At 46.4% G+C, this 17877-nt stretch overlaps 1 protein-coding gene and 1 pseudogene across 3 annotated transcripts in view; one reads left to right on the forward strand and one right to left on the reverse strand.

Moving 5' to 3' along the window:
* Positions 1-2711: 2711 nt before the first annotated feature.
* RAB3B (RAB3B, member RAS oncogene family) overlaps positions 2712-17877 on the forward strand; it is a 110404-nt gene continuing 95238 nt past the window's right edge. Inside the window, exons 1-2 of one of the 3 annotated variants that reach the window (XM_009250396.4) lie at positions 2712-2894; positions 16333-16560. In XM_009250396.4, coding sequence (XP_009248671.1) covers positions 16333-16560 — 228 coding nt within the window. In that variant the 5' untranslated portion in view covers positions 2712-2894. Of the gene's footprint in view, positions 3050-16332; positions 16561-17877 lie in introns of all 3 variants that reach the window. The other 2 variants (XM_054554860.2, XM_009250401.4) reach the window with 2 other exon arrangements.
* On the reverse strand, positions 12540-12976 carry LOC112133367 (small ribosomal subunit protein eS26-like; annotated as a pseudogene).

Below are 17877 nucleotides of genomic sequence, written 5' to 3' on the forward strand. Positions count from 1 at the left end.
CCCTACCCCCTTTTTAAACATAGAGAGCAATTTCTTCTCCCAAAGTTACATATTCACTGTCATCAATTGAGGCCCCAAGCAGGACAAAAGGACTTTCTGTGCATTGGGATCTGTAATTCCTGGAAGGCAGTTGTGGTTTAAAAATAGCACTTTTTTTTTTTCTGTTATACGAAGCACAGTGTTTCCTATTTATTGAATGCTTACTGTGTGCCTACCACTCTATCAAGTCCTCTCCAGTAGCTCGTGTTCTCATTTGATCTTCCCAACAACTCTGAGAAGCAGCTCTCATTATTGCTCTTTCTACAAATGAGGAAGCGGTGTGTGTGCGAGAGAAATGAGGTAATTGGCATAAGATCACACAGCAAGCAAGGACTGAAGACCAGGTCTGCCTGGCCCCAAGCCTGTGTGTGCCCTTTCTAATTTACTATACCACCTTTCAGGGGAGGGAGAAGGAGAAAGCAGCCAGAAGAACTGAGGCTACATAAAAGCAATACCATCTGTTCTCATATTGTCTCACAACTTTAAAAGGATGGCTCTATATGCTGTCTCATTATTCCTGGGAAGAAAGAATAATCATTATCATCTCGTCTATTTTGAAATGAGGAAAGTAGGGCCTTGTGAGAGAAAGGGAGTGAGGGAGCAGTTCAGCGTAGCATGTTTGATTTTGCTATTACAGAGGTACCAGCAGTGGGTGATTAAGAGCTCAAGAGTGACCATGGGAGCTGGTGGCTAAGGTGATGTGGAGGCCAAGGACTGAGGGACCAGGAAATCCCATAGCTACTGAAGTCATCAGGAGGATGGCAGGACAGGGGCTAGTGAGGATGACCATGAGCCAGGGGCTGCAATCTTTAATTCATAAGGAGCAATTGGGAGGTCAGTGATGAGGAGGGGTTGAGGGGGGTATGGCTGGAGAGCACAGGAGAAAGAATTTTTGTACAAGGGTGGAAATGGCCATGCCATCCCCACATCCTGGTTTTATAATATATGGGGAGTGGAAAAATGAGAAGCCTTCTAGCAGAGGGCAGCAAAGGAGGCAGTACCTGGAGGAGGCTCAGGCAAAGAAGTAACCTGAGTACTCTGGAGAAGCAGAGGGTATAGGAGAGTTTGTTGACCAAAGGACATGATTCTAGAAGGCACAGAGGAAAGGGCTGCCAGTGTGGTGGGCAGTGTGAGTGAAAGGGCTGGGCAAGAAGCTCAGAAGAGTAAGTGTCTGAGGCAGAGGCCAGACAAGCAGAGGAGCTGTCAGCTTGGGTGGTTCCTAGGCTGGAGATGTACACTGTAGATAGGGTCATAATGGAACTTGGGTGGAAAATGGTTTTGGTATTTGACTCAGACCTCTAAGATCTGAGACGGGGGAGAAGTGTGGGGAAAGACAGTGATTCTAGACCAAGCTGTCAGCTGGCTCCTGTGACCTCAGGAAGACTGGAAGTCCACATCAGGATTTGAGGGTGGGGTATTTATTGCCTCCTGTACCTGCCTTCTCTGGTGGAAGTGGGACTTCCTAGGGCCGGGCCAGGCAAGAACATTTTTCTACTCCTGTTGACAGCCTCCTGGTAATGGGAAACCATTGAGAGGTTTTTGTTTGTTTGTTTGTTTGTTTGTTTTTTGACGGAGTCTGGCTCTGTTGCCCAGGCTGGAGTGCACTGCTGGAGTGCAGTGATCTTGGCTCACTGCAACCTCTGCCTCCTGGGTTCAAGCAATTCTGCCTCAGCCTCCCAAGTAGCTGGGACTACAGGCATGCACCACCATGCCCGGCTAATTTTTGTATTTTTAGTAGAGACAGGGTTTCACCATGTTGGCCAGGTTGGTCTCGAACTCCTGACCTCAAGTGATCCGCCGACTTTGGCCTTCCAAAGTGCTGGGATTACAGGCGTCAGCCACTGTGCCTGGCCGAGAGTTTTCTTAAACAAGGTTGATGGTAACATGGTGACATTTTTTAAAGGGTTGCTCGGGCTTGTGTCAAAATGATTTTGGTATCTGACTCAGAATGAATGGGACCAGGAAGTCTCACAGCTACCGAAGTCACCAGGAGTATGGCAGAACAGGGGCTAGTGAGGATGACCATGGGCCAGGGGCTGCAATCTTTAATGCATAAGGAGCAATTGGGTGTCAGTGATGAGGAGGAGTGGAGGGTGGTATGACTGGAGAGCACAGGAGAAATAATTTTTGACAAGGGTGGAAATGGCCATGCTGACACCACCTCCTGGTTTTGTAGGATGAATTGGAGAGTGAAGGCAGGAATTAGGAAGCTGTTGCATTAGTCCAAGCAAGAAGTGATGATGCTGGAGTCAGAACAAGGGCAATGGAGACACAGAGGAAGGGCAGGGATATGTTAAGGCGGTGGGATGTAGGGTGTGAAGGAAACACAGATAGGGTAGAGGACAGCGTCCAGGTTTCTGGCTTCGTTTCCGCTTGTAGTCAGCCTCCCTCTCTGGGCTTTTTTGAAGACGGAGCCATAGAACGGACCAGAAAGCAGTTTGGAAATGGCAAAACTGCTACCCATCATCAGCTACATTATCATCAAAGCTCTCTAATTACCCTAGTAAGTTCAGTCAATGGAATGAGGCATGACAATTAAGATAAATCACGAGAGTCACCCAGATATGGGGGACCTGGAGGTCCTGAGTCACCTCGGATTCCTTACACCTGCCAGGAGTTGAGGGCCGGGGCGGGGCGAACACAGACTCCGCCCTTGGGCGGGGCCTGGATGCGGCCGGAGCCGAGCAGCGCTGGAGCCGGAGCCTCAGCCCTCAGGCGCCACTGTGAGGACCTGACCAGACCCGACCATCCCACAGCGCCCCGCCCCGGCCTCCTCCGCGCCGTCCCGCCGCCAGGTCCTGCCGCCCCGCCTACCGTCCGGGAGCGAACCCGTCGTCCCGCACTCGGAGTCCGCGGTAAGGGGCGCGGCCCCGGCAGCCCGCCCGCGGAGGATCAGGGACCGTACCCCGGCGCGGGGCGCTGGGCACCGAGAGCGGGAGCCGAGAAGGAGCGCGGGGCAGCGGAGGGAAGCCGGGGGAGGAGCGAGGAAGGGGGCTCCGCGGCGGCAGAGGTGGGGCTCATCTAGGGAGGGGGCGCCGAGGGGGTCTCCCGGACCTTGGGGGCAGCCGGGGGAGCTCCAAGGGCGGGAGGGGAGCAAGAAACACGGCGCTGGGGCTGGGAGGAGAGATGGGGGGCAACTGGAGGGCAGTGAGGGATCGCGGGGGAAACGGGGGCGTGGGGGGCGGGGGAGCTGCGAGGAGGGCGGAGAGGGGCTGTGCAGAAAGGGGGTACCGGGCAGCCGAGGGGCAGCGAAGGGGGCGCTGAAGGGAGCGGACTGAGGGGAGCTAGAGCGGGGGTGCGGGGGGAGGCGTGGAGGTGAGGAGCTGAGGAGAGGGAACTGGCTGGGCGGGGGTCGTTTGGAGCTGGGGGGGACTGAGATGCCGAGGGGAAGGGGCGCTGGGCAGCTGGGAAGTGTCTGGTCGGGAGAGGGTCAGGGGGTGGGGATGTGGCTATGGATAGCTGGGATGGAAAAAGGCAGCGGGGCAGTGTCTGGTCGAAAGAGGGTCATTTATGGGGGATGTGGGTATGGATAGCTGGGGTCGGAGGTTCAGCCCGGCTGGGGACCGGCGTGGGGGTAACTGTAGATGGAAGGCGAGGGGTGGGGCTTGGGGGCGGGAAGCTTGGGAGAATGGAAGGGTGAGAGGCCAGGTTGGGTCTACCCTGCTGCAGAGGAAAGGGGCAGGGAGCCCGTGGAGACACAGGGAAGTGGCCTTGGAAATGGACACAGGGGCCTATATTCTGGTCAGGAGTGGGGAAGAGGCTCTGGAATAGAGTAGGGTCTGGCGGCTGCAAGTGGAGGAATCGTGAGAGAACTTGGAGTGCATAGATACGGTGGTGGGGCGCTGGGTCAGGCTAGGGAGGAGGCCAGGTGTGGGTTGTGGTGTAAGGGTGGAAAGGTAATGGGGGCTGGAGTGGTGTCCACGCACTAGCGGTGTCTTGGCCACTCAGGAGTCCAAGGAGGGGACCCAGGCACTGGACCTTGTTACACGGGCACCGAGGATCACAGGAAATAAGAGAATCGTGGACAGAAAAAGTCGTCCAACTCTGTTCTGTAGTCCAAGCATGGAAGCAACTATGGGGAGGGCAGGGCAGCAGCCTTTGGAAGCTAAGAGAGATGTGGAGGAGGTGGGAGAAAGATGGGCCCTCAAAAAAACACAACAACAAAAAAAACACACACAAGATGGGCCCTCTTCCCCCAGCTTCCTGGAATCCAGATGGAAAGGGATAGGAGACAGTAAAAGGAGAGGATGTGTGTGTGTGTGTGTGTGTGTGTGTGTGTGTGTGTGTGTGTGTGCGTGCGCGCGCGCGCGCACAGGTGGGTGTCCACCTGTTCTGTGCCTATAAACAGAGGAAGACAATGGAAGCTGTGAAAGGCCCTATCTATAGAAGTGGAAAGCCCTGGTGCCCTGTGGGAGCCAGTGGAGAGGCATTTTGGGGGAGATGGGTGGGTTGGGGAAGGCTTCCTGGTCATGAAGGATTTAGCTAGCAGTGGAGGAAAGTGTGTTCTTATCAGAGGAAACCGTATGGGAAAAAGCAAAAATCTAAAAGTATCTCCAGTCCAAGAAATAGAGCTTCAGTTTCTTAAAGATTATGACATTAAGGGAGGCATCAGTAACCTATACAAAATATTTAAATAGGTTTCTCCTCTAAGCTTGAAGCTCCTAGGGTTTCTCTCCATCTCCCTAAAGTATAGCACAGGGCCTGGTGCATAGTAGGTGCTTGGTGAATGTTGATTGAATGAATAATTGGTGCTCCTGCCTCAATTTCTTCATCCATTCCCAAGAATTGTTGTGAGAATCAAATAGGATAAAGTGGGTGAAAAGAACTTTGTAAACTGTAAAACAATGTACAAAGAGAGAGGCCACTGATGTTATTCTGCAGGTGTTCCTCTGTTTTGTCAGTGGATACACCCATGGCCATCTCTTTCCAATCTGGAGGAGGAAGGAAATGAATATCAAGCATCTGTTGGTGCAAGATGGAATGCATTGAAAGCATCTTGTAGAATGCTAGACGTTTAGTAGGTGCTCAATAAATGGTAGCTATTGTGATATTGTTTCTGTGGCTCTAGGAGACCTGGGAAAACAATGAAAAGGTGGTGATGGGTCAGCAGTGGGGAATGGTCTAAAGACAGATTGAATTAGAAAAGTAGAGTATGGCTTAAAGGAGGAGGATGAGGTCCACATTTGCCCAACTCCCTTCTTATTCTCACTGAAATGCTCCAAGTAGGAAGACAGGGAATTACATTCATTGAGCCCCTGCTATATTGCATATACAGTTGACCTTTGAATAGCATGGGTTTGAACTGTGTAGGTCCACTTATACCCGAATTTTTTTTTTCAATCAAACACTGATAAAAAAAAAAAAATACCATGGTGGGTCAAGCACAGTGGCTGGAACCTGTAATCCCAGCTATTTGGGAGGCTGAGGTAGGAGGATCGCTTGAGCCCAGGAACTTGAAGCTACAGTGAGTTATGATCAGGCCACTGTACTCCATCCCGGGAAACAGAGTGACACCCATCTCTTAAAAAAGAAGAAAAAGAGAAGAAAATACAGTAGTGAAGGGAGGTGAAGTCTATATATTCAGAGGACCAACTTTTAGTCTAGGTGGGTTCCACTGGGCCAACTGTGGTTCTTGAGTAGGCATAGATTTTGGTATATATGGGGCTCCTGGAGCCAATCCCTTGCCTATACCAAGAAATTACTGTACTATTCTAGATGTATTACCCACATTACCTATAATTTTCCCAACAACACTTATTTAATGAAAGAGGAAACTGTCTTAATCATGTAAAATTTTTTGCCAAGGTCTCATAGGTAATAAATGATAGACCTGGAAACTGAATCTAGTTTGTTTGATTTGGAACTCCAAACTATTTCCACTACTCAGGATGACTTGCTAGAAGAAACCATGAAGCACAGAGACAAACAAACAAAAACAAAAAAGGGGTTAATAAAACACCCTCCCATGTACAGGTTTTAATTCTTGCAACAGTTTTGCCAGGAAGCCATTTTATGAACTCCTTTTATAGATAAGGAAACTGAGGCCAGGAGTGTGATTTGCCTAAGTTTACAGAACCACTGAAAGAGCCAGGGCTTATCTTTCAAATGCCAGGTCTCTTGGACTCAGTCTCATGTTCTTTCCAACAAAAGGTAAGTTCCTTCATTCGCTTCTTCACTCCATTTATTGAGCTGATCTCTTCCCGCTGGATTTTAGGGCTCTCTCCTCCTCTTCCCCGCTCTTTCCTGGCTGAAGTTGGCTTCTTCCTTAGGTGCTTATTTCTGCCGCCTGTCAGACTGAAAGCGTTGTTTTTCACAGTCACCCTTTGAGGAGTCATTTCTTTCCCCCAGCCTGGGACAGGGACGACTTCCCAGATGGTCCCTGGGCCTTCATCTGTATTGCTTGTCACGGAGATAGCTCTATCATTTTATGTGACTGTCACAAAATAGAGGAAAGATTTGATTGATGCTTATCTTACAAATGCAATTCTGCACGCACCACTGTGCAGTGACCTGTCTGCTTAGATCTGCCTCAGGCAGCTGCCTGCTGGGATGCTTTTTGCCTGTCTTCCAAATGTCTGAGTAGCCCCTGGCTGCCCCTTCCTAAGAAGATCCCCTTGGGGGCCTCCATCTGAATGAGCCTTCCAACTGAACTCAGCTCTCTGCCTCTCCCTGTTCTCACATCACCTACTGGGAAAGCCATGCTGTGTGTGCATAAGCAGATGTTGACAGTGTGATATGGCAAGTACAGTACGGTAGCAAGACACTCAGGATGTTGGGGATGCTTCTTTTTTTAATTTTTATTTTTAGAGATAGGGTCTCACTCTGTCACCCAGGTTGGGATACAGTGGTGCAATCATAGCTCACTCTAAGCTCGAACCTCTGGACTCAAGTGATTTTCCTGCCTCAGCCTCCCAAGTATCGAGGACTACAGGTGCACACCACCACATCCGGCTAATTAAAATTTTTTTTGGCTGGGTGCGGTGTCTCACGCCTGTAATCCCAGCACTTTGGGAGGCTGAGGCAGGTGGATCACAAGATCAGGAGATCGAGACCATCCTGGCTAACACGGTGAAACCCTGTCTCTAGTAAAAATACAAAAAATTAGCCGGGTGTGGTGGCGGGCACCTGTAGTCCCAGCTACTCGGGAGGCTGAGGCAGGAGAAAGGCATGAACCCGGGAGGCGGAGCTTGCAGTGAGCTGAGATCGCGCCACTGCACTCCAGCCTGGGCAACAGAGTGAGACTCTGTCTCAAAAAAAAAAAAAATTTTTCGTAGAAATGGAATCTCACTATGTTTCCCAGGCTGGTTTTGAACTCCTGGCCTCAAGTGATTTTCCCACTTTGGCCTTCCAAAGTGTTGGGATTACAGGTGTGAGCCACCATGCCCAGCCAGGATGCTTCTTTATTCACCCTAAAATTGTTGTGGTTTTCGTTTTCCTTAATCCCGTCAGACCTGGAAGCCAGTAGGTAACAGAAGTTCCATTCATGACCCTCCAACTGACTTGCTGTGTGAGCTTGGACAAATCACTTGTCTTTGCAGAGCCTCAATTTTTTTTTTTTTTTTTTTTACCTGTAAGATAAACAGTGGTAGATCAGGAACTGAAACAGTTTTTTACTCTTGCCATCACTTCCTAGTCTCATATCTGTGGCAGTCATAGCTAATAAAGGCAGGCAAATTTCTCACTGATTCTACACGAGGCTACATGTATTTTTCTCAGCACAGTGTATGAAACATACTTATATACGTTCTCTTATTTAAAATTCACAGCACCTTGTGAAGTAGGTATTATTATCAGATGAGGACACTGAGGCATAGAATTTAAGTAACTCAGCCAAGTTTACACATTGAGTTACTGGGAAAGCTGGGCCCAGTAGCCAGGCTTTTTGTTACAATAAAAAGCTGCTACTCCAAAGTCCCTTCTAATTCTAGCAGTTTAAGAGTGTGAAGCTGGGCTACATCAGGAAAATGAAGACCAGTAATCTGACATTTACACTGGTAGTCTGGCGCTTGAAAAATGGTCTATATGTGTTTCTTGAAAGACATAATACCCTCTAAGGATTTACTATAGGTCTAGCGTTGACCAGATGTAAGGATGGATAAAGCCCCCTTGAATCCAGAAGAGAGAGCAAACAGTTAATTGTAAAACAGGCCCAAATAATGTAGCCATGATCAGGGAGAGGGCGGTTGAACAAGATTTGCCTGCAGAAGTGAATTAAAGGGGCCAGTGAAATAATATGTATGCAGTACCTCCATGGGCCGAGAAACTGTGTCAGATTGTTTACATATAGTACTACTCATTCTATTTGTACCAAGCTCTGTGAAGTAGGTGGTATTTTCTCTATTTTAAGGTAAGAGTGCTGTGGCTTAGAGAGGCAATATGACTCACCTAAGAATTCATCTAAGGGGTAGAGCATTGATTTTAAACTTTTTCATAACACTGCAGGGTACAAAGTCTAGTCTCAGCTGTTAGCTGTGAGATTTGGGCAAATCCTTTTAATTTCTCATTTTCAGTTTCCTTCTTGATCAAATGGAAATAATAATCCCTGTCTTTCCAGCTTTATTTCCCAGGTTTATTTAGAGATAAAAGAAGATAAAGGATATGAAATTGTGGTAAAGATCACATTTAGGTTTTAGTAAAGTGACTCTTTGACCAGCAATTCCACTTCAAGGAATCTCTGTCAAGGAAGTAATTAGGAAAATGTACAAAAATTTATGTAAAGAAATGCTCACTGCAGTTTCATGTATAATAATTAAGAGTAGAAAAACAACTTAAAAACAACTTCCTAAAGAGAGTGACAACATTAAATAATTGATCTGGCTGGGCCAACATGGTGAAACCCCGTCTCTATTAAAAATACAAAAATTAGCCGGTGTGATGGTGAGCACCTGTAGTCCCAGCTACCTGGGAGGCTGAGGCAGGAGAATCGCTTGAACCCAGGAGGTGGAGGTTGCAGTGAGCCAAGATTGTGCCATTGCACTCCAGCCAGGGTGACAGAGCAAGACTCTGTCTCAAAAAAAAAAAAAAAAAAGAATTGGTCTTATGACACATCACATCTATAGGATGGAATATAATGAATATAATGTGGTCAACTGAAATGATTTTTTTTTAGAGTTTTCAAAGTCTCATTCATACTTTTTTTTTTTTTTTTTTTTTAAATTAGAGAGTCTCCACTGTTGCCTGGGCTGGAGTGCAGTGGCACAATCTCCGCTCACTGTAACCTCCGCCTCCCAGGTTCAAGTGAGTCTCCTGCCTCAGCCTCCAGGGTAGCTGGGATTACAGGCGGCCGCCACCACGCCTAGCTAATTTTTTGTATTTTTAGTAGAGACGGGGTTTCACCATGTTGGCCAGGCTGGTCTCGAACTCCTGACCTGGTGATTCACCCATCTCAGCCTCCTAAAGTGCTGGGATTACAGGCATGAGCCACCGCACCCAGCCCATACTTTCTTTTTTTTTTTTTTTGAGACAGTGTCTTGCTCTGTCACCCAGACTGGAGTGTAGTTGTGTGATCTTGACTCGCTGCAGCCTCTGCCTCCTGGGTTCAAGCAATTCTTGTGCTTCAGCCTCCTGACTAGCTGGAATTACAGATGTGCACCACCACGCCCGGCTAATTTTTGTATTTTTAGTAGAGACTGGATTTCACCATGTTGGCCAGCCTGATCTCAAACTCCTGAGCTCAAATGATCTACCCGCCTCGGCCTCACAAAGTCCTGGGATTACAGGCCTGAGCCACTGCGCCTGGCCTCAAAATCTCATACTTTTGTAGTACTTTCGGAATTATTTAAGTACAGTCTTGCATTGCTAATGACAAGGATATGTTCTGAGAAATGTGTCATTAACCGATTTCATAGTTGTATGAACATCATAGAGTATACTTACACAAACCTATGTGGTATATGGTATAGCTTACTATCCACATAGTCTATATGGAATAGATAGCCTATTGCTCCTAGGCTACAAACCTGTACAGCATGTTACTGTATTGAATATAGCAGGCAATTGTAACACAGTGGTAAGTATTTGTGTAGCTAAACACATCTAAACATAGAAAAGGTACAGTAAAAATATGATGGTTTTTTTTTTTTTTTTTGAAACTGAGTCTGGTTCTATCACCCAAGCTGGAGTGCAGTGGTGCAATCTCAGCTCACTGCAACCTCAGCCTCCCGAGTAGCTGGGATTACAGATATCTGCCACCATGCCTGGCTAATTTTTTGTATTTTAATAGAGACGGAGTTTCATCATGTTGGCCAGGCTGGTCTCTATCCCCTGACCTCAAGTGATCCACCCACCTTGGCCTCCCAAAGTGCTGGGATTACAGGTGTGAGCCACTGCACCCAGCCATAATATGGTATAAGAGATAAAAAATGGTACACCTATATAGGACACTTACCATGAATGGAGCTTGCAGGGCTGGCAGTTGCTCTGGAGGAGTCAGTGAGTGAGTGGTGAGTGAATGTGAAGGCCTAGGACATTACCATACACTACAGGGTACTTTATAAACACTCTACACTTAGGCTACACTAAATTTATTTAAAAACATGTTTCTCCAATAATAAATTAACTATGGCTTACTATAACTTTTAAACTTTATAAACTTAAAGAATTTTTAAAACTTCTTAGACTCTTTATTTATTTATTTATTTATTTATTTATTTTTGAGATTGAATCTTGCTCTGTCACCCAGGCTGGAGTGCAGTGGATCTCTGCTCACTGCAACCTCCACCTCCTGAGTTTGAGCAATTCTTGTGCCTCAGCCTCTTGAGTAGCTGGGATTATAGGCACGCACCATCACGCCTGGCTAATTTTTGTATTTTTAGTAGAGATGAGGTTTCACCATGTTGGCTAGGCTGGTCTCGAACTCCTGACCTTAAGTGATCTGCCTGCCTCAGCCTCCCAAAGTCTGAGATTACAGGTCTGAGCCACCATGCCCAGCCATAGACTCTTTTATAATAACACTTAGCTTAAAGCACAAATACACTGTATGGCCTTTTTTGAGATGAAGGCTCAGTGTGTCATCTGAATTGGAATGCAGTGGTGCAATCATGGGTCACTGCAGCCTCAAACTCCTTGGCTTGAGCAATGCTCCCACCTTGGCCTCCCAAAGTGTTGGGATTATAGGCATGAGCCACTGAACCTGGCCTTTTCTTTCTTTATTTTCTTCCTCAGTTTTTAAATTTATGTTTAAAATTATTTTGTTAAAAAGGAAGACACAAATACACACATGAGCTTAGGCCTACACAGGGTCCAGGAACATCAATATCACTGCCTTCCATTTCCACATCTTGTCCCACTGGAAGTTCTTCAGGGGCAATAATAGGCATGGAGCTGTCATCTCTTATGGCAATGTCTTCTTCTGGAATACCTCCTGAAGGACCTGCCTGAGGCTGTTTTACAGTTAACTTTTAAAAAAATATTAAATATAAATAGAAAAAGTACACTCTAAAATAACAATAAAAAGTGTAGTAAGTAAATACAGAAGCCAGTAACATAGTCATTTATTATCAATATCAAGTATTATGTATAGCACATAATCATATGTGCTATACTTTTATACAACTGGCAATGCAGTAGGTTTGTTTACACCAGCATCAACACAAATATGTGAATAATGTGTTGTGCTACAACGTTACCATGGCTACTATGTCACTAGGCAATAGGAATTTTTCAGCTCCATTATAATCTTATGGGACCACCATTGTACATGTGGTCTGTCATTGACTGAAATGTTGTTATGCGGTTCATGATTGTACTTTTAAAATTTAAAATTTATCATTTGCTAAATGATAACATACCATATATTCTAGCCTATACCTTGTGCATATGATGTCAGCTATTACAATATGCATAGAAGGTATAGACTAGAATGCATGGTATGTTATTTATATAGAAATAAAAAGTATAAATAGGTCTCTTTGCTTATATATGCAAGGGCTATCTCTGAAGGATATATAAATTGATAACATGTATGCCTCTGGGGAGGGGAACTGGATCAGGAATCAAGAGATGGAAGCAAGACTTACTTTTCAGTGTAAACCTTTGGGTTTCGTATTACTTGTATTTTATGCCAGGAATTAAGAAAATAATGCAGCTGGGTGCGGTGGCTCTCGCCTGTAATTCTAGCACTTTGGGAGGCCATGGAGGGCAGATCACTTGATCCCGGTTTGAGACCAGCCTGGACAACATGGTGAAACCCTATCTCTACAAAAAGTACAAAAATTAGCTGGGCATGGTGGCACATGCCTGTAGTCCCAGCTACTCGGGAGGCTGAGGTAAGAGGATTGCTTGAGCCCAGGAGATCAAGACTGTAGTGAGCCAAGATAGCGCCATTGCACTCCAGCCTGGGTGACAGAGTGAGACCCTGTCTCAAAATAAAATAAAATAAAATAAAAATAATAATAATTGAACTACAGCTGGTAAAAAAGGTAATACTTGCAAATAGGATATGCTTGAATTATTTTCCATAAGTATGTATTACCTTTTAAATTAACAAATGAAATATAATATTAAAATAGATGGCTTTTTTTTAAGTACAATTTTCATTTTATTTTTCTCCAGAGAATAGTCCATCTTCAGTCTTTAAGGACTCAGCTCCTTACATGGGCTTTGGTGGGGGTCGTGGGGCAGCACCCACAGGTCTAAATCAGGGTGGGGGTGTTTGGTCCTTGCGGGCTTCATGAGATCGATTCCTGACTACTTTGCTGTGAATTGCACAACTCACATAGTAATGTAGCTTCATATACTGGTTGGGAAGCACATAGGCATCGAAGATGCTCACTTCAGAAATGTCCCTGACTGCTGTGGCCTCCACTATGTTTCAAATGACGAATTTCTTAATGGCCTTGTCCTTGGGCACACATTGGGCACAGTTCATGCAGTGAATAGGCTGCACGTGGCTGCAGGCCTTGTTGGCATGACCGTTGTTCCTTCTTTTCTTTGTCATCTTGGAGGCACGGACTGGAGAGAGGAGGTGTTTTTTTTTTTTTGGTAGAGACAGTCTTGCTCTGTTGCCCAAGCTGGAGTGCAGTGGCACAATCATGGCTTACTGCAGCTTCAAATTTCTGGGCTCAAATAATACTCCTGCCTCAGCCTCCCAAGCAGCTGGGATTATAGATGTGTGCCACCACGCCTGGCTAATTTTTTACTTTTTGTAGAAATGGGGTCTCCCTATGTTGCCCAGGCTGGTCTTGAACTCCTGGCCTGAAGCCATCCTCCCACTTTGGCCTCCCAAAGTGCTGGGATTACATGTGTGAGCCACTGCACCTGGCCTTAGGTGGCACTCTTTTGTATGAAAAAATATTGGAGGAAATACACTAAAATGTTAACAGCCATAGTTTCTAAGTGGGTGGGATGTCAGTTAATTTTTTTTTTGGGGGGCGGAGTCTCGCTCTGTCGCCCAGGCTGAAGTGCAGTGGCCTGGATCTCAGCTCACTACAAGCTCTGCCTCCCTGGTTCATGCCATTTTCCTGCCTCAGCCTCCTGTAGCTGGGACTACAGGCACCTGCCACCAACCCTGGCCAATTTTTTGTATTTTTAGTAGAGTTGGGGTTTCACCGTGTTAGCCAGGATGGTCTCGATCTCCTGACCTCGTGATTCACCCACCTTGGCCTCCCAAAGTGCTGGGATTACAGGCGTGAGCCACCGCGCCCAGCTGTCAGTTAATTTTAAATTCTCTTTTTTACACTTTTGCATAATATAATTTTCAAATTTTTTATAATGAATACATTCATAGTAGAAATTTTCTCTTGTGAACAAAGAAAGATGACTTGCAGGCAGCAGAGCAGAGGATGGTGTGAGGTTGTTGTGGTTGCTTCCCTTGTTTTAATGTAGAAAAAGCATAATGTGGCCAGGTGTGGTGGCTCATGCCTGTAATCCTAGCGCTTTGGGAGGCTGAGGCAGGTGGATCACCTGAGGTCAGGAGTTCAAGACCAGCCTGGCCAACATGGCAAAACCCTGTCTCTACTAAAAATACAGAAATTAACTAGGCATGGTGGCAGATGCCTGTAATCCCAGCTACTTGGGAGGCTGAGGCAGGAGAATCGCTTGAACTCGGGGGGCAGAGGTTGCAGTGAGCCAAGGTTGCACCACTGCCCTCCAGCCTGGGCGAAAGAGCAAGACTCCATCTCAAAAAAAAAAAAAAAGCATAATGCCTTTACATGGCAAGTTCTTGCAACAGCCTTTGCACCTAGTACCATGAAAAGCCGAAAAGTTAAGGCTGTGAGACAGTTTAAGCAGCCAATGGCACCCTCCCTTCCAACCTCACTTTCTTCCTCTGTGAAAGTGCTATGCCTCAGTCTCCAAGTGTCCTGGGCATGTTCCACACTGGGCTAGTGAGTCTTGTCATGGGACAGATTGATACGTGGATGGAACTTAGAGTCTCAGATAAGGATTGAGAGCTGGGAACAAAGAGAAGGAAGAACAGAGACCACAGGAGTCCAGTGGTGACATATGCAAGGAACTTTTATTAAAAGGCTGCTAACAATCTTACATATTTGTCTAACTTTTCTTCAAGAGAGCTTTAAACCTACATTAATCAGCTCCTTATCCTTACAGCTCACCTGAGAGGCCCAAAGAGCCACACCCACCAGCCTCACGCCCTTTCTTTGCCCTTGGGGAAAAAAGCAGGAATTCCTAAAAAGAATGAAAACCCAGACACCATCACACTTGAATGCTGTCCTCCCACCCTCCTCTGACCACTCATCCAGCCATCTGGGTACCCTTGTGCTGAGAAGAACGGGGGATTTCAGGTGGAGAAGAAGGGTACTTGAGGCTTCCAAGACATAGGATAAGCAATTAAAGACTTAAATAAGACCATGTGACCAAGTGCTGAATTATGGAGTTCAGATTCGGGTGCTCTAGGAAAGCAGATGGTGACAGAACTGAGAAGGCTGGGGTCTCAGGAAAGGCCTGGCATGTATTAAATATTTGCTGAATGAATGAGTGAACAAATAAAGGACCTAGGTTTTGAAGGCTTTGGAATAATAAGGACATATGTTCACATCTGTGTGGAATTTACCAGTTGATAATGGTTTCATCCATTGTTATCTCATTTGAGTCCTGTGATAGCCCTGTGAGAAGAGCAAGGTGGAAATTGTTCTCCCCATTTTCCAGATGAGGAGATTGAGCCCCAGAGTGATGAAGTGACTGCGATGAATTCAGCACACATTTCCTGAGTGCTTATTATGTGCTAGGATTCATGCTGGAAGCCAGACATGTAGGAATGAAGTCCATTAAGGCCCAGATGCTCATTCCAACAGTGCTGAAGTGATACAAGGGTTGTTACAGTGTTCTGGGAGCACAGGGAAGCTGGCACTTGACCTGGACCTCCAAGGATGGGTAGGAGTTTGTTAGGAGGAAAAGAGAATTCTAGGCAGAAGGAATACATGTATAAAGGGGCAAAGGCAAGGAATAATGTGGCTTATTTGGCGTAAAGTGTGTAATTAGATCTAAGGGAAGCACAGGTTGGTGAAGAGAAGGGGTACGGGAAGATAAAGTTTAGAGAATTGGCTCTTTGGTTAGTTGGTTATTTGTCAAATTGAACAGTTTGGACTTGAACTTTAGAGCTGTGGAAAGCCATGAAAGTTTCTATGTTTTATTTATTTTATTTTTTAGAGATGAGGTCTTGCTCTGCTACCCAGGCTTGCATTCAGTGGCATGATCATGGCTCCCTGCAGCGTCGAACTCCTGGGCTCAAGTGATCCTCCCACCTCAGCCTCCTGAGTCATAAAAGTTTTTAAAGCAAGAGAATGATAGCCTTTTACTGAGTCTTTCCTTGGATGCGCATGTGTTTGCTGTTCTTGGCTTTTTTTTTTTTTCTTTCCCCAAAATAGCTCGGGAGCTGCTTCCTCCAGGAGCCTCTCCTTGATCACCGGGCCTCCAGACTGAGTGAGATGCTTCTCATGGACTTCCTGAGCCAGGACTCCTCTGTCCTATCACTTATCTACTGCTTTGTTACTCTGTGTTGACCCACCTTTTATTCTAGTTTTTGTCCACCTAGAGGTCAGGCACCATGTCTGACTCATATTTGTAAGCCCCACGCCCAGCACAGGGCTTGCACCAGATCAATGTGCTCAGTAAATATTTGCTGAAGGAATGAATGGGAGGAGCTGGGTTCCACCTCAGTGCTGAGACGACATTTGGGGCAGGTGTAGTGATGGGGTGATTCTGAGTAGTGTGCATTTCCTCAGTGGTGTTGGAGTAAGAAGTGAGTGTGTAAATGGTGGGGTGACCATTAGAAGGTTGGTGACTCAGGGTGACACTGAAGGTCTGTTCCTGAGTGACCCTAGGTCTCTCTTGCAGATGGCTTCAGTGACGGATGGTAAAACTGGAGTCAAAGATGCCTCTGACCAGAATTTTGACTACATGTTTAAACTGCTTATCATTGGCAACAGCAGTGTTGGCAAGACCTCCTTCCTCTTCCGCTATGCTGATGACACGTTCACCCCAGCCTTCGTTAGCACTGTCGGCATCGACTTCAAGGTGAAGACGGTCTACCGTCACGAGAAGCGGGTGAAACTACAGATCTGGGTGAGTCCTGGGAATCTTGAGCAGGATTTTCCTGAGAAGTGGCTGGCCTGCCAGTACAAGGGCTTAGAGGTGGCGCCAGCTTGGAACTTCTGGGCCTTACAGCATCAGGCATTAATGCTGTTTCAGGTGTGGCCCCTGGGCTACCCTCTGCTAGTTTTATACAAGTTTGCTCTCCTCCAGGGGTTCAGTTGCTTCTGCTGTTTAACTATCCAGGAGGTTTTATGTTGGCTTGTCTAAATGAGTGACCAAGAAACTGGGGCTTGGAGTTAGAGACTTGGGTTCAAGTTCTGCTTCTACCACTTACTAGTCATAGAACTTGACTGAATTGCTTAACTTCTCTGGGGCACCCTTTCTTCTTTGGGGATTGTAATAGCATCTACATCATAAGGCTGTTGGGTCCTTAGGTCCTTGGCTTAGTTCCTGGAACATAGTAAATGCCCACTAAATGTTAGCTATGGTATCAGTTATCTACTGTCGTGTAACAAATCACTTCATAAGTTCATAGTGCCAGACTGGGCAACATTGTGAGACCTCATCTCTACAAAAAAATAAAACAAATTAGCTGGGCATGGTGGTGGGTGCCTGTAGTCCCAGTTACTTGGGAGGCTGAGGTGGAAGCATTGCTTGAGCCGAGGAGGTCAAGGCTGCAGTGAGCCATGATCATGCCATTGCACTCCAGCCTGGGCAATGGAACGAGACTCCATCTCAAATAAATGAATAAATAAATAAATAAATAAATAAATAAATAGTGTCAAACAACAATAATAATTCATTATCTTATAGTTTCTGTGGATCAAACATTTGGGAGTGGTTGGGGCCTCATGAGGTGAAACCAGATGTTGGCTTGGGTTGCAATCATCTGAAACATAGACTGGAGCTGGAGGATCTTTTTTTTTTTTTTTAAGGCGGAGTCTTGCTCTGTTGCCCAGGTTGGAGTGCAGTGACACGATCTCGGCTCACTGCAACCTCCACTTCCCAGGTTCAAGTGATTCTCCTGCCTCAGCCTCCCGAGTAGCTGGGACCCGCCACCATGCCCAGTTAATTTTTGTATTTTTAGTAGAAATGGGGTTTCACCATGTTGGCTGGGCTGGTCTCGAACTCCTGACCTCGTGATCTGCCCACCTCGGCCTCCCAAAGTGCTGGGATTACAGGTGTGAGCCACCGCGCTTAGCCTGGGGCTGGAGGATCTTAAGACTGCACACTCAGATGTCTGGTGCTAGCTGTTGGCAGAAGGCCTTACTTCTTTCCCATTTGGCCTCTTAGAGTGTCTTCACAGAGCTGCTTAAGTGTCTTTATTTGCATAGCAGCTGGCTTTTC

Source organism: Pongo abelii, chromosome 1 (assembly GCF_028885655.2).
Source record: "Pongo abelii isolate AG06213 chromosome 1, NHGRI_mPonAbe1-v2.0_pri, whole genome shotgun sequence".
Taxonomy (NCBI): domain Eukaryota; kingdom Metazoa; phylum Chordata; class Mammalia; order Primates; family Hominidae; genus Pongo; species Pongo abelii.